This window comes from Cetorhinus maximus, chromosome 7, assembly GCF_964194155.1.
Source record: "Cetorhinus maximus chromosome 7, sCetMax3.hap1.1, whole genome shotgun sequence".
Taxonomy (NCBI): domain Eukaryota; kingdom Metazoa; phylum Chordata; class Chondrichthyes; order Lamniformes; family Cetorhinidae; genus Cetorhinus; species Cetorhinus maximus.
The window spans coordinates 132810133-132824103 of record NC_135885.1 but is presented as its reverse complement, the minus strand read 5'-3'; the positions used below and the strand labels follow the sequence as shown (position 1 = coordinate 132824103).

The following is a 13971-nucleotide window of genomic DNA, read 5'->3' as shown; positions in this document are numbered from 1 at the left end:
TTCCAATCCTTCTGCTAAAGGGAACAGTTCCTCTCTATCTACTGTCTTGACCCATCATAATTTTGAACACCTCTATCAAATCTCCTCTCAACCCCTTCTCCAAAGACAGGTCCAGCTTCGCCAATCTATCAACATAACTGAAGCTCCTCATCCCTGGAACCATTTTCATAAATCTATTCTGAATCCGCTCAGAAGTCTTCATTCTTCCTGAAGAGCAGTGCACAGAATTGGATATAATACTCCAGTTGCGGCTGTACTAGGGTTTTCTAAAGGTTGATAATTACTTCCTTGGTTTTGTACTCTACAGTTCTACTTATAAAGCTCAGGACCTTGTTTGCCTTTTTAACCACTTTCTCAGCCTGCACAGAGTTCTGCACCCACGTTATAATTGAGTTCTTTATTTTATTCACTCTTCTCGTTTTTCCTACCAAAATGTACCACTTCACACTTTTCTGTATCAAATTTCATGACTTAAGAGTTCTTGATAATCTTTTTGTGGGTGAGGAGCTGGATTCACTGATGCATTTTGAGTAACAACATCCTATCTTTTAAATGCCCTTGCCAGTGCCTTAAGTATTCATGATCATCTTTGCTGAGTAATGTGCAGTGTTCACTTCACAGCTCAGCTGTGGCACTTTCATCTAAGTCAGAGGCTGTAGGTTCAAGTCCCACTCCGCTTGAGCACATAATCTTAGTTGACATTTCAGTAAAGGAGTGGTGCATTATCGGAGGGATAGAGAGACACCATTCTGAGTTTAGAATTAACCTCCTGGAAAGGATAATTCCCAGAGATGCTAGAAAATATTATTATTAACTATCACTCACTAGCAAGGATGTCTACCTTCCATGAATCCAGAGGATCTGCTGTTGAGGCAGATTTGGGATCTGCAGACTTTGTGGCATGAAAGGCATTTGTTATCATATGGGAGCTAGAAAATGGGCGTCTATATAATACAAGGCTGCACAGTAGACTAAACTGAGATCTCCACAAGTTGGTGAGAAATGCAATACTCAAATATGGTGAAAAGTTCAGTCGCCAAAATGTGGTCTAGTGTAAGAGGAGTATAAATGAGGATAGACACAAATAAATTGCTGCCACAGAAAGACAACCCTGTTCATATCTGGGAAGAAAAAATTAGATTAACATTTGTTTTTTTTTAAGAGATTGTGCATAAATGGTGCATTTGAACATTTCCTAAGTTGTGGATGAATAGCAAAAATGGAAGCAAGTATCCTCGAGGTATATTTTGTCTGACAAGCACATCCTTCAGTCAAACTACCTGAAGACTTTGAAGCAAATGTTATTTGTATTTTGAGAATAACTCGAGTACAGGATTGGACAGAGTACCTCAGGCTAATTCAGACCAAAAATAAAATCCTCCCTCCTGATATTCTTGAAACTCTTACAGCATCAAAGGAAAGCCACTGTTCAAGAACCTTGGTTCAATTTACAGAATGACTCTAGCGTAGGGCACCCTGGGCCATGTACATGGACGGATTTACCTGGAAAAACCCTGCTAGAAGTGTATGCAACAGTAACCTTGATTTCCCTTGTCCAACCACTGTCTGCAAAACACATCCACAGATCCTTAAAGAGTGGGTCCTTTGTGTGAACAAGGAATAGCATCACTGTTTGGTGGCTGCAAGAGATCCACTTATGAAGCCATTGTGCAGAAAACTTCTTTAATTAAATCCTGATTTATAATTGGCTGAGGCGTCTTGTGGCCCCTAAAGAACAGCTGGCTTTGACAATTTGATCCCCACCACCCCCATCATTTTGGAGAGAGCCTCAAGGGATGCAACTAGTGGCAATTATACAGAATCTGTTCCCTGAGCTTGTTCTTTGGTATGCAAATTATTCTGGACAAGGGCTTTGCCATGTTTCTGCTGTTTCAAGAGGGTGACTGAAAATTCATTTTAAAAAGCCTGAAGCATTTCAGAAGGTGATGTATGCAGACTGTATACTTGGCTCAGAAGATCTGTTAGGCTGGTCTTTACCACAAGCTCCTTGTACTTACTGGAGGTTGTTGTGAAAGAGACCCACCCCCCCTCCTCCATCCCCCACTCTTCACACCCCAAAAAGAAACTCAAACAGCAAGTCGTTTTGAGGGGTTTGAAGATGCTCAACGCCTGGGGAAGTGCCTCAAGAAATTTATGGCCAAATAGACACAAGAGGCATGATGTCTAATCAAGAATGGGTTTAGCAAATAATGGATCTCTGAAAGCAAGATGAAGAAAAGTTCCAGAAGTACTATTTTCAGGCTCCATGAGGGCATTAGCAGTTCTTGAAGCTTAAACTGCACCACACTGGAAGAAGTATGAAATAGTGGTTCATTGCTTCTCTACCAAGAAACAAAAAAGGGAAAATAAGTATTCCAAGTATTGTTAACCAACCAACTCCAGGATACCCTTGCAGAGTTCAAAGTGACCAGTTTTGAAGTGGTATGTGGTCTGAAAATATGTTAGCTAAGGCCCTTGCTTTATCAGCGATGGTGCTGAGATCATTAAATAGGAAAAGGAAAAGAATCTACTTGAAGGAACTTAACTCAAAAATAAAATTAAACAGGACAAAAAGGCAGCATGCTGGGGTGCAAAAAAGCTACTAAAAATTTGACAGATATTTTACACATGATTGATGTAATTAAATCTTGATGAATGCACAATTAGCTTGTTGAATCATGTTGTGCTTGAGCTATTTTCCATAAATAGGAGACAAAGATAAAACCTTTATTTTACAGTTCATACATTCTGGAAGTCAACTAATAGAGAACATCTTAGAAAAGTGATTAGATTCCTAAAATGTGCCACTTTAACCAAATGTGGACTGTTTAAGAAATTTTTATTGAGGTACAAAATGAAAGACACTGCAAGAATGATCTATCAACTACATTATTCAAATCACGTAAATTTCAAATTGAGTTTTGAGCATTGCGTTGTACTCTAGCTTTGTTTGCCCAATGAAGTTGTAAAATTGGTAAACAGATTCCATTGAATTAGCATAGAAACCAGTTTTGTTTTGGAAGGAGAATGAAAAATGTTACCTTGTTACAGTTGTTAAAAAGTAGTATTTCTTCTTAGCTTTACTTGAATACAGAAAAACAAATGTATACTCTATAACATTCCCAAACACAACATCCCGCACTTACCAGGTTCTGCGAAGGACCCTAAATCAAGGTCTGCAGTCATTTCATCTTTAAAAGAGAAAATTGGGATATATTTAGCATAAAACTTCATTAATTCAATGTTGTCAATTTACTAGTTCAGTTGTTTTGACAAAATGGAAGCAACTAGAGTGATTGAGAAAGGATGGACCATAGCACATTAACAATGTGACTCAAAGTACTTGTATATAAATAAGGCACCACTGAATTATCAACATGTGCCTCGAAAAGTGCTTTGGCAAATGTTAAGAGACGCTCTGAAGGCATTCTCTGAGCATTTCCTTTATGCTAGGAAATATGGAGCCAGGAATGCCCATATTTCATCCCCTCATTCCAGTAATTTCCTGTTTCAAGAAAAGGGTGAACAGGATTTCCTTTTCAACAGTAACAAACTCAAGTATTTATCTTTTCACTGGGATTGGACACAAGAGCTTAGATTTTCTGTTTGGTATAACACCAGTTTAACATTTGTGGTAATTTAAGATCAGTGTTAAAACACTTTTAGGATAAAACAAAACAGCTAACTAGCTACATTAAAAAATGTGAACCTGGTGAAAATTCAGACGTTGGCAAATAAGTGACAGGAATCCACTTTGATGCCAGCCACAGTATGTCAAATAGAAATGTTTCTGTATATTAAGTATGATTGATTTATACTGGCTCTACATATTGAAGAGTGCCATTATCTGTGAAGCGTCATTAATTCGTGGCATTAATTATGCCACTCAGTTCGTCAGAAGCCTTTCCAACTTTCCAATCCCTCACCTCTTCAAAAAAAATGGAACGAAAAGAACTCGAATCAGAGCATTTTAAGCCCAATGAGCAAAAACCTCCTTTAGAATGATGTCTGACACATACATGCATTCGTACAGTCATCTTATACTATACTAAAATAGTTGAGGTCACCCTTAACATTCCAAAGTTCTTCAGTCCTCTAAGATATTTAAAGAATCTTTTGAATTTTTGCTGTTCTGCAACATTGTGACCAAGATGTGTAAACATTCTTCCAATAAGCTGTCCTGGCTTCACATGGTGCTTCAAGGCTTGCAAATAATTCAAGGGCAGCACAAAGAATTTACCACTGAATACTAGGATAAGGAGGAACAACAGACAAGGTTCAGCAACTTGATGAGCCAATTAGAGGTATTCTTCAATAAGGAGAAGTGAAAAAAAATTAAATGCTCTTGCACACTTAGATGCCTGATTGCAGTTACAGAAAGTCATCTGTTTACACAACCGGCCACAAGTTTTTTTTCTACAATTCCTCTTTCACAAAAAAACCTAAGAAATGGATCTCTGAAATGACAGCCAGCAGGTGGCAGAGTAGAAAGGTGAAAAGAAGCCAACTTTGAAAAAAAATTGACATGCATGTATATTTTTTTCATGCTGAAATCATTTTGCTTAAATCTTTTAGGTTCACACTATGGTGCATCCTTCCATCTTGAGTTATAAAAGAACTTGCATTTATATAGCGCCTTTAATGTAATAAAATATCTCAAGGTTCTTCAGAGGAGCATTATGAAACAAACTTAGGACACAGAGCCACATAAAGCAATATATTTATAACTGGCAACCAAAAGCTTGGTTAGAGAGGCAGGTTTTAAGGAGCATCTTCAAGATGAGAGTGTTAGAGAGGCAGAGAGGTTTAGGGAGGGAATTCTAGAGCTTAAAGGGTTTATATCAATGAGCATATTTATAGATAAAAGCAAAATACTGTGTCTGCTGTAGGTCTGAAATAAAAACAGAAAATGCTGGATAAACTCAGGTCTGGCAGCATCTGTAGAGAGAGAAACAGAGTTAACGTTTTGAGTGCAAATAACTCTTCTTCAGAGCACACTTATAGAAGCCATTTCAGAGATTTTGGTATACCTGTATGTTACAAAAATGTCCACTGTATTTAATAATGCCAAAAAGGAGCAGGATCAGAGACTAAGTTCTAAATTTTATTTCTAAACACCCAAATATTTCTAAACACCCAAATAAACTTGGGTGAGTCAGCAACAAAAACAAGACAGTGCAAAATGCACAGTATGTGGATTCCCTCCAATTAATAAACAAATGATTTTTACACACCTTTGGCATTTGCAAGGCTGTAGTCAAATCCTTGAGAGTTGTTGTCACTTGCACTCCTGTTGAAGGCAGGAGCCGTGAAAGGACTGGGAGGAGGTGTCTGAGGTGCTTGATCCAATAGTAGTTGTTCTATCAAAGAAAACTATTTTAACAGCTTTTGCAAAAATTGTGAATTAAGTGAGAACAACTTAGCTCACATTTAAAAATGCAATTGAGGTCAAAATTCATTAAGTGTAATACTGGCCTTAGAACAGAGGTTTTCTGCTGTATTTCATTTCCATAAAAGTACAAGATAGTTATGCCAATGTTTGGGGTTACAAAAGATTAAAGGCATGAACCTTCCAGTTTCTGCATTAGATTAATCCAGAATACCTTCTGGCTGGAGGGTAAAGAGAAGGGGAAAAGAGCAGCTATTGCATAAGAAAGGAACAATTCAATTTGTGTTTTGAGGACCTAGGTCTTTTGCCAGATGGACGTGCTTTGGAACGGCTTTAATGGCAAGTTCATATCGGGAAGGAGTTCCGCATTTGAGGCCAAAGGGCAATTTTATAAATTTGGTTTGCACTCTTGATAACATATTTACTCAGTGAGACACACCTGAAGGCAGCATGCCCTGACTTGAACAGATTCCTCAAGATTAGGACATTCTTGAAGGAAAACTTGTAGACTCTTTACCCATTTATTAAAAAAACAAAGGTAAACAAATTACATCACTTCACCTGGTAGGCAGCAATACCAGCTGAGAAATGTTCTCTATATGGGAAAAGAAAACCAGTCTATACAGCCTTCATTCTGGTAACAGCCAAGATGAAGAACTGTAACAAGTTACCAACTACAGGGTCAGTTTCCAAAGGTGCTCACTGTATGTCTATGGATGGCTCTGCTGCATACTCCATCATGATCAGACATCCTTAAACTCTAATATCTCCACTAATCTAGTGTGTTGGCGCCTTCAAGCAATTCTTTCCAAAGAATGGAAGACGCTGTACTCATGACATACCCATTAAAGTATGCAGACCTAAAATCTCAGTCCAAGGTAAAACATACAGAGGTTATCCTCTTCCAGTCAGAGTTCCAGCAGGGCAGGAGTTTTGGCCTCCCTTCAAGTCTTACCTAGCCACAACCTATCGCTGCTATGCGACTGAGTGAATATACATGATGTACTCCTCTTGGGATTCCCACAGATACAGGAAGACTGTCATTGATCCACTGGGAAATACTGGCAGTGTTGTTGCAGTACCGGACGAGGTCAGGCACAATTAAAGGACAGCAGCATCCTAAACAACAATGGAGCTGTAGCCCTGTAGCTGTCGGCAGAAACCGAGCTCTGCATAATTAAATAACTGTTAAAAAGACTGGAAAGAGGGGCAGCTGCTACAAGGCCTTCATGAGAATTTTTTTTTAAATCCTGTAGTACAAGTGCAATATATGGAAGAAAACCCAGAAAAATGGGGCACCCAAGATTCTAGGGCATAAAGTGCAAACTAAAGATTAAAATGTTAAGAAAATAGTTATTTCAAGTGACACCTTGTGAGATTCATTTTGTACCTTTATATGTAAGGTCACAATGAAGAATCAAGTTTTAGCTTTCAACTTATACTATCTTTTGAAAATACTACTGCAGATAGATCTATTCTGTACGAAGCGATTGAATGAATTGCGAGCACCTACCTTCTTCATGTCTTAGGTACTGGTTACCACCTCGGTCTCTGGCCAAGGACCAGGCCTCGCCATCACCGCTTTCACAGAATTCCACCATACTGTTCTTATCAAGCTGGATCCACGTGCCCTCATGATTTGCCACCTATTATACAAATGACACTTTTTGTCCCGCTCCATATTTAACAACAGAATTTGGGTGTCTGCAAGTTGAGACTGTTTAAATATTTTATATCTCAGAATTTAAAATTCCTTAGCTATTCCAGCTCTCAATTACCTGAAAAGATCCTTTTTAACCTACAAATTGTTACAATATGTGATGTAAATAAAAATACTGATTACTTAATGAAACAAATTTGGATTGTGATGTGCTTAATAAATTTCTGAAATTTTAACAATTGACTGCTAAAAGACTACTCTGAATTTACACACAATGGGCTGGAATTTGCTGGAGCAGGGCATCTTAGTGCGACAATTAGTTCAGACGTTTTCCTGCAACCTTTAGCTCAAAACGTTTTTGCCCTGTCAATTGCTGGACGTGTGAGCTGCTGATGTGCTGCAAGGACAACAGGGCATCTGGGACCTTGGGTGGATGACGGAACTAAATGTGTACCACCTTAACTAATTAAAGGATTCAGAAATTACAGAGGAAGGACTGGAAAAAAAAAAGAATGACTTCAATACCAAATTAGATACAGAAAGAGAAATGGAGGGAGGAAAAGAAGGAAACAGAAAAAGTAAAAGAAAACAAAACGTAAAACTTAACATTTGACATTTTCAAAAGCTCCAACAAATCACAACCCAAAGGAGCCACTTCACACTTTTATTTGTTGACTTTCTGGGTCTAAGAGGTTGATTGGCAGTAATGCTCAGCTGAGCATGCACAGTCAAGTAGCAACCTGGAAGGTATTGCACAGGCTATTCAAAAAGTTTTGCCTTCTAAGATTGTATGTACACGGCCACATGAAAACATTTAGAAGTACTGCACACAGTGAAATAATCAGGTCACGCACAACTAAGATTTTAGAGAGGACCATGGTCGGCAGTCATTAATTATTATAAAAATGACACTTTTGTCCCATTTCCTAGTTAACAATAGAATTTGAGTGTCTCCAGAATTGAGATTGTTTAAATATTTTACTTGCTATCATTTCTATCTTTCTTCAGTTCTGATGAATGGTCATCGGTGTTAACTCAGTTTCTCGTCACAGATGCTGCCTGGCCTGCTGAGTATTTCCAGAATTTTGTTTTATTAACAATTATTTTATTAAAAGGATACCTGCACTATTATTAGGCGTAACTATGCGGTGAGTGCAATGGGAAATTAAGTAGGGTAAATGCAGCAACTGCATAAAATCCCTGGAGATCAAGGACAATATGCCATTTCCACAATTCGCAATTCACAAGATACTTTTTCCTTGTCACAAGTTGCTGGATGATTTGTGCCTTGACAACAGTTTGCGCCATTCACGTGCCATTATTTTTTCAGCAAATTCCAGCCCAATAGATTTTTAAGACTGTGATCTGTTAGAATTGTTTCTCATGTACGCACCATTCTTAAATACTTCAAATACCATAGTTAGAAATAATAAGGATCTGCAATAACAAAAATTTGATCAGAGTAACTACAGAATTTGAAATGTGTGAATTAGAGTTTTTCACTGCTGCATTTAACACTTACTGCAACGACTAAATTTAGTTCGAATTTGACACCTAAGTTACACACACAAAAATGCCAGATTCTGTGAAGTAATTTCAGTAAAATCTGGCTTATAACACAATTTAGATGCTTAGTTTTGGCTTTCAAATTATAAAAGGATAAGCCAGAACACATGATTACAGCAATTTATATAATACACAGGAATAGAAGATTTTATTAATCTGTCAATTAAAGACAGTGTGATTAATGTGATTTATAATCAGTAAAGAAAATTAGTTTCTGAAGTGGAGAATACATAAATCAAATCAAAGCAACAGGTCATGTTGAATCATAGGATTTAGCAGCTCAAAAGCAGAGTATGCACCTGCAGATCATAAAATTTGGTAAGCATGGTATAAAAGCTTCCATGATTTGTCACAGCACCCAAAGGCATCAAAGCCTATTTTCTTAATGAAGAAATTATACCAATACCAGATGTCCGCCTATAATATTATGCAAAAGCTTGAGAAGACATCAGTTTTGCAGCATTTGCTCTAATGTGTTGATTGGTACCTGCAATAACACACTTTTATGAATCCATACCTCGCCTAATGCCTTGACTCTGTTCCCAAGAACTAACATTCCAATGGGGATACCTCTAAGGTTAGGGCAGCTCCTGATGTTGTGCCCTGAAGGCCCAGTCTTCACTACCTTATATACTCCTGGTCCGCCTTGCAGGAACATCTTTTCCTGCTCTTTCAACACTACTTCATGGGACCGACGTGAATTTACTTCTCTGAAGTAATCATCAGTGATGGATTTAGGCTCCTGGAAACAAAAGCAGATATATTTATTGTGCTAATGCATTTTTTTTAAAGCAGACTTATATCAGAACACAAATTCAAGGCTCCACGACTGAACCAATGTGAATAGCATTTACACTTAGAATATAATCTGTTCTACAGGGTAAAAATTAACTGCCATTGCTATCCACATGCAAACACGAAACAAATCTGAACATCTAGGATCAGAAAGCAACCACGTGGCACAGCAAAGTGCCCGCGATCCCTTCATTGCCTCTAAATTGTCAGACTGCTCGCCTGACATCCAGTGTTGGGTGAGTCGAAATTTCCTCCAACTAAATATCGGGAAGGCCAAAGCCTTTGTCTGCTGTCTCTGCCACCAACTCCAGCCCTCTCCCTGGCAACTGCTTGCAACCTTGGTTTCATATTTTGCCCCGGAAGGAGCTTTCAACCATATAAGCCCGCCATCATCAAGACCACCTACTTCCATCTCTGTAACACTGCCGCTGCCTCAGCCCATTTGCTGCTGAAACTCATTTGTGCCTTTGCTACCTCAAGACTCAACTATTCAATCACTCCTGGATGTTCTACCCTTGTACCAGGTCCCGTTCACCCATGTACTAGCCAAGCTAAAATGGCTCCTAGTTTAGCAATGCCCTATTTTAAAATTCTCATTCTAGTTTCAAATCCCTCAATGGCCTTGCTCCTCCCAATCTCTAATCTCCAAGATATCTGCAGTCCTCCAATTCTGGCCACTTGAGCATCTCTAATTTTAATTGCTCCACTGTTGATGTTTATGTGTTTTCAGCTGCCAAGTGTCTAAGCCCTGGAATTCCCTCCCTAAAGTTCTTGACTTCTTCACCTTTCTCTCCTCTTTTTATGATACACCTTAAGACCTACCACTTTGACCAAGCTTGAAGTCACCAATCCTACTATCTCCTTAAATGGATTGCTGTTAAATTTTTATAATGCTTGTCAAGTGCCTTGGGAGAGTTGACTACATTAAAGGCATTATATAAATGTGCAACAAATGACTTTGCTGAGAATTGCTAAACTCATACCACGAGAAGAATGTTCAAATAGGCTGCTTCTGAGATTCAAGTTTGCAAGTTTCTCAAAAGGAGGAGAGTTATGTAGAGGAGTAATGCTCATTGTTTACTTTAGCAAAAAACAAACTGGCTTTTACAAAGGTTTCTGCAAGATTAGTGGAAGTGTTTCAATGGAAAAAAGCTCTTATCAGACAAATCATTTGATATATGGTTACAGCACAAAATGAGGCCCACTGGATCTGTGTCAGTTCTCTGCGAGAGCAATTTAGCTAAACCCACGCCCCTCCCTTTCCCCATAGTCCTGGAAATTTGTGTTTTGGATGCTTGTCTAATTCCCATTTGAAAACCAGGACTGAATCAGTCTCCACCATACTCTCAGGCGGTGCATTCCAGACTCTAACCACTCGCTGCATAAAAATGTTTCCCCCCCCCCCCCCTCATGTCACCTTTGGTTCTTTTGCCAATCACATTAAATCTGACCCCTCTGGTTCTTGACTCTTACATCAATGGGAACAATTTCTCTTTATCTACTCTGTCAAGGCCCGTCATAGTTTGTAGCACCTCTATCAAATTTCCTCTCAACCTTCTCTTCTCTGTAAAGAACCCCAGCTTCTCCAATCTATTCAGACAGACCAAGTCCCTCATCCCTAGATTCATTCTATAGTGCAGTACAGAGAATTGGATACAATACCCCAGTTGAGGACAGTGTGTGTTTTATAAAGGTTCATCATAACTTTTATCTTGTATTCTATGCCTCTATTTATAAAGCTCAGGATCCCATGCGCTTTTTTTTTATAGCTACTTTCTCAACCTGCCCTGCCACCTTCAACAATTTGTACACATATACCCTAGGTGGCTTTGTTCCTGTACCCCTTTTAGAATTGTACTCTTTAATGTATACTGCTTCTCCTCGTTCTTCCTGCCAAAACGTATCACTTCACACTTCTCTGCTACCTTCTTTGACTAAATGCATTCTGTAGCTGTCTTAGCAGCATTATTTTATGACCAACGCCTTTCTAAAAAGTTAATTGCGTCGCTTCATTATAAATTTAATTAGTAAGCAGCTAACATCTTGAGGATGGCAATCTTGAGATGACAACATAACGCATCTTCAGAAATTTTATGCTGTGCTTGTCTGTGCTCGGTATATCAAGGAACAAACAACTGACATGAAAATCATGTGTAAAGTCATATTATACAAAACAGATGTCAAGGTTATCAATATGTAGGTGTATTCTAAACTCATTTTTAGCAAGATTGATTTTTTCAAACACATTTATAGCCTTTAATTTGTTTAAAAATGTAAAAGAAACTTTATTTGAGAAGCCAAACATTAACCACTCATGTTTAAGCTTACCTGATACCATACAATCTTAGAAATCCATGATAGGATATTCATGCCCCTGACGCCTTTGCAAGCATTAAAGACAATCTAATTAATAAAGTTTAAGACAAACTTGAATAGGGTCCTAACTAAGATGCCAGGATATTTTATGAAATTTGCTAAGATATTTAAAGCTTTCATCATATTTATGCCAAAGCATTCAATTAGTCCAATTTAGAAATAGTCCTTTTTAATTAAAATGTTCACATTACATGATCAGGGACCAATTCCGGGCCAGTGAATCTAACTGAAATCCAACCACCCATATACCTGGCTTCCATCTGTTCTCAACTGGCTTACTAAGTAGGGTAGCATGTCTGAAGACATTTGATGGCACATTCTTCATTTTGGAGTAAAGCAAGGCACCCTCCTGTAGAATAAGCAACCAATAGCACTGGCATCCAAAGTTAGTGTGTGGCAAATCGCCAATCCACCCTCCCACTTGAAATAAGAGTAATGAAACTGCTGCAAAAGCAAGAGATGAGATAAAAAAGAGCAAATAGAAAAGGCAGGCTGAAAATAGTAAATATTGTTAAATAAAAATTCAATTTTTATTAGCATTTTTTTTATCAGCATACAAAGCAAAAATATGAAGCAAACTGTTCTTGCCAGCTCAAAATCTGCTTCATGATGTGAGTTTTGCAACATGTCATGAGTCTGGCATGTGCATAAGGCAACTGAAAGCTCTAGATAGGTATATTACATAGCTCGCTTTTCTTTTTTGATTGGTTCGAAGTTCACATTCAAAGAGAAGTTGAATGCTTCACTCAAAGAAATGAAACCAGCAACAATCACATCTCTGAGAAAAGGTTGTTTAGAGCTATTGCAACAGCTATTTTGGCTTCCTAAGTACTCCATTCTAAACCCTGATACTTAAATGTCATAACATAAATTCTGTAAAGAAACAATTTTTAAAGGGTGGAGGAAATAAAAGAATCACAACACATATCTTAACAATGGCCCAAGCTATCTTGTACATAAAATAGCTTTCTACTGCATAGACATGCTCCACTCTCAGAAGACCTGGGTTGACTTCATAGGCCCAGCCCTTAATACTGCTTCGTTCAGGCACATGCCCTCCAGGCACACCAAAATCCTGCATCCCACCACCTCCCAAACATATTTGGGCTTCACATTCTAATCTTGGGCCTCTTGGCAGCAGGCTGGTCAAGGTCTCATCTTACTTGAAGAAGCTCTGAAGGGCAGCCATGCGGACTTGAAATGTTAACTCTGTTGCTCACTCCACAGATGCTGCCAGACCTGCTGAGTTTTTCCAACAATTTCTGTTTTTCTCTCACCTTACTTACCTCAGTGGGCCTAGCCATGTTCTAACAGCTTAGCTCTGGGTTCTCCCAAGGCCCTGATCACTCACCTTCCAGATGTGATCCATCATATGTAATTTCAGCCTCAACCTCTCCTGTTCACAACTTTACATGAACAAATTCCTAGGGATATTCCTCCTTCCCACCCAGGTCCAGTCACACTTTCCCAACAGTTCCCATTTTCCTAATCTTGTCTTTCCCATGTGCATTCAAATAACTTCAAGACAGTGAGTGCCTTATGATCCAACATCCAACTCCAAACTTCTTGTTCAGTATCCTGAGCTTTAAAAAATGTAAACTAAAAATGAATACATCACTAAAGAAAGAGGTTATAGCTAATTTGAGATTGGGAACACCTGGACATGGGTACAGCAGAAATTTGCACACAAAAGAATCTGAGACAAAGAGAAAAATATGCAAGAGAAAGAAGATCAGAGTAGTTAAACTGGATGAATGAACAAAACACAGTTATAGAAAGTGATAGTTTTGATTCTAATTTCCTCCATGAATGGTGTGGGAGATAATTCGTATTCCAAAAATTGCCAGTCAATCATTCAAGCTTATTGAACATTGTAGATTTAAGTGGTGCCACGTCTTCAATTATTCAAGGTTGACAAAAATTTAGACTAGCCAAAAAGCAAACTTAATTCAAACACAGGTGAAAGGCTAAAGACATCATGTTGAACAGCAAGGTCAGAAAGATTAGGATAGATGATGTTAGATGCCAAGTTTGTTTTAAAAGACTGTGTAGATTGTGTTAGGAAAGTATAACTAAGGGGGAGACAAAGTTTGTGTGTTACTCGGTAAAAGTTTGAGCAGACAGTGTGATCAGTTAATTTGAATTGTGAGGATTCAGGGAGGAAGAGAATAATACAGGGTAGAAT

General features: G+C 38.4%; 1 protein-coding gene across 2 annotated transcripts in view; it reads right to left on the bottom strand.

Moving 5' to 3' along the window:
• Positions 1 to 13971, bottom strand: part of mycbp2 (MYC binding protein 2) — a 191023-nt gene that overhangs the window by 50647 nt on the left and 126405 nt on the right. For both annotated transcript variants that reach the window (XM_078545962.1, XM_078545963.1), the window contains exons 53-56: positions 9133 to 9357; positions 6903 to 7035; positions 5235 to 5360; positions 3147 to 3191 (exon numbers count right to left, since the gene is read on the bottom strand). In XM_078545962.1, the coding sequence (XP_078402088.1) occupies positions 3147 to 3191; positions 5235 to 5360; positions 6903 to 7035; positions 9133 to 9357 (529 nt within the window). The remainder of the gene's footprint in view (positions 1 to 3146; positions 3192 to 5234; positions 5361 to 6902; positions 7036 to 9132; positions 9358 to 13971) is intronic.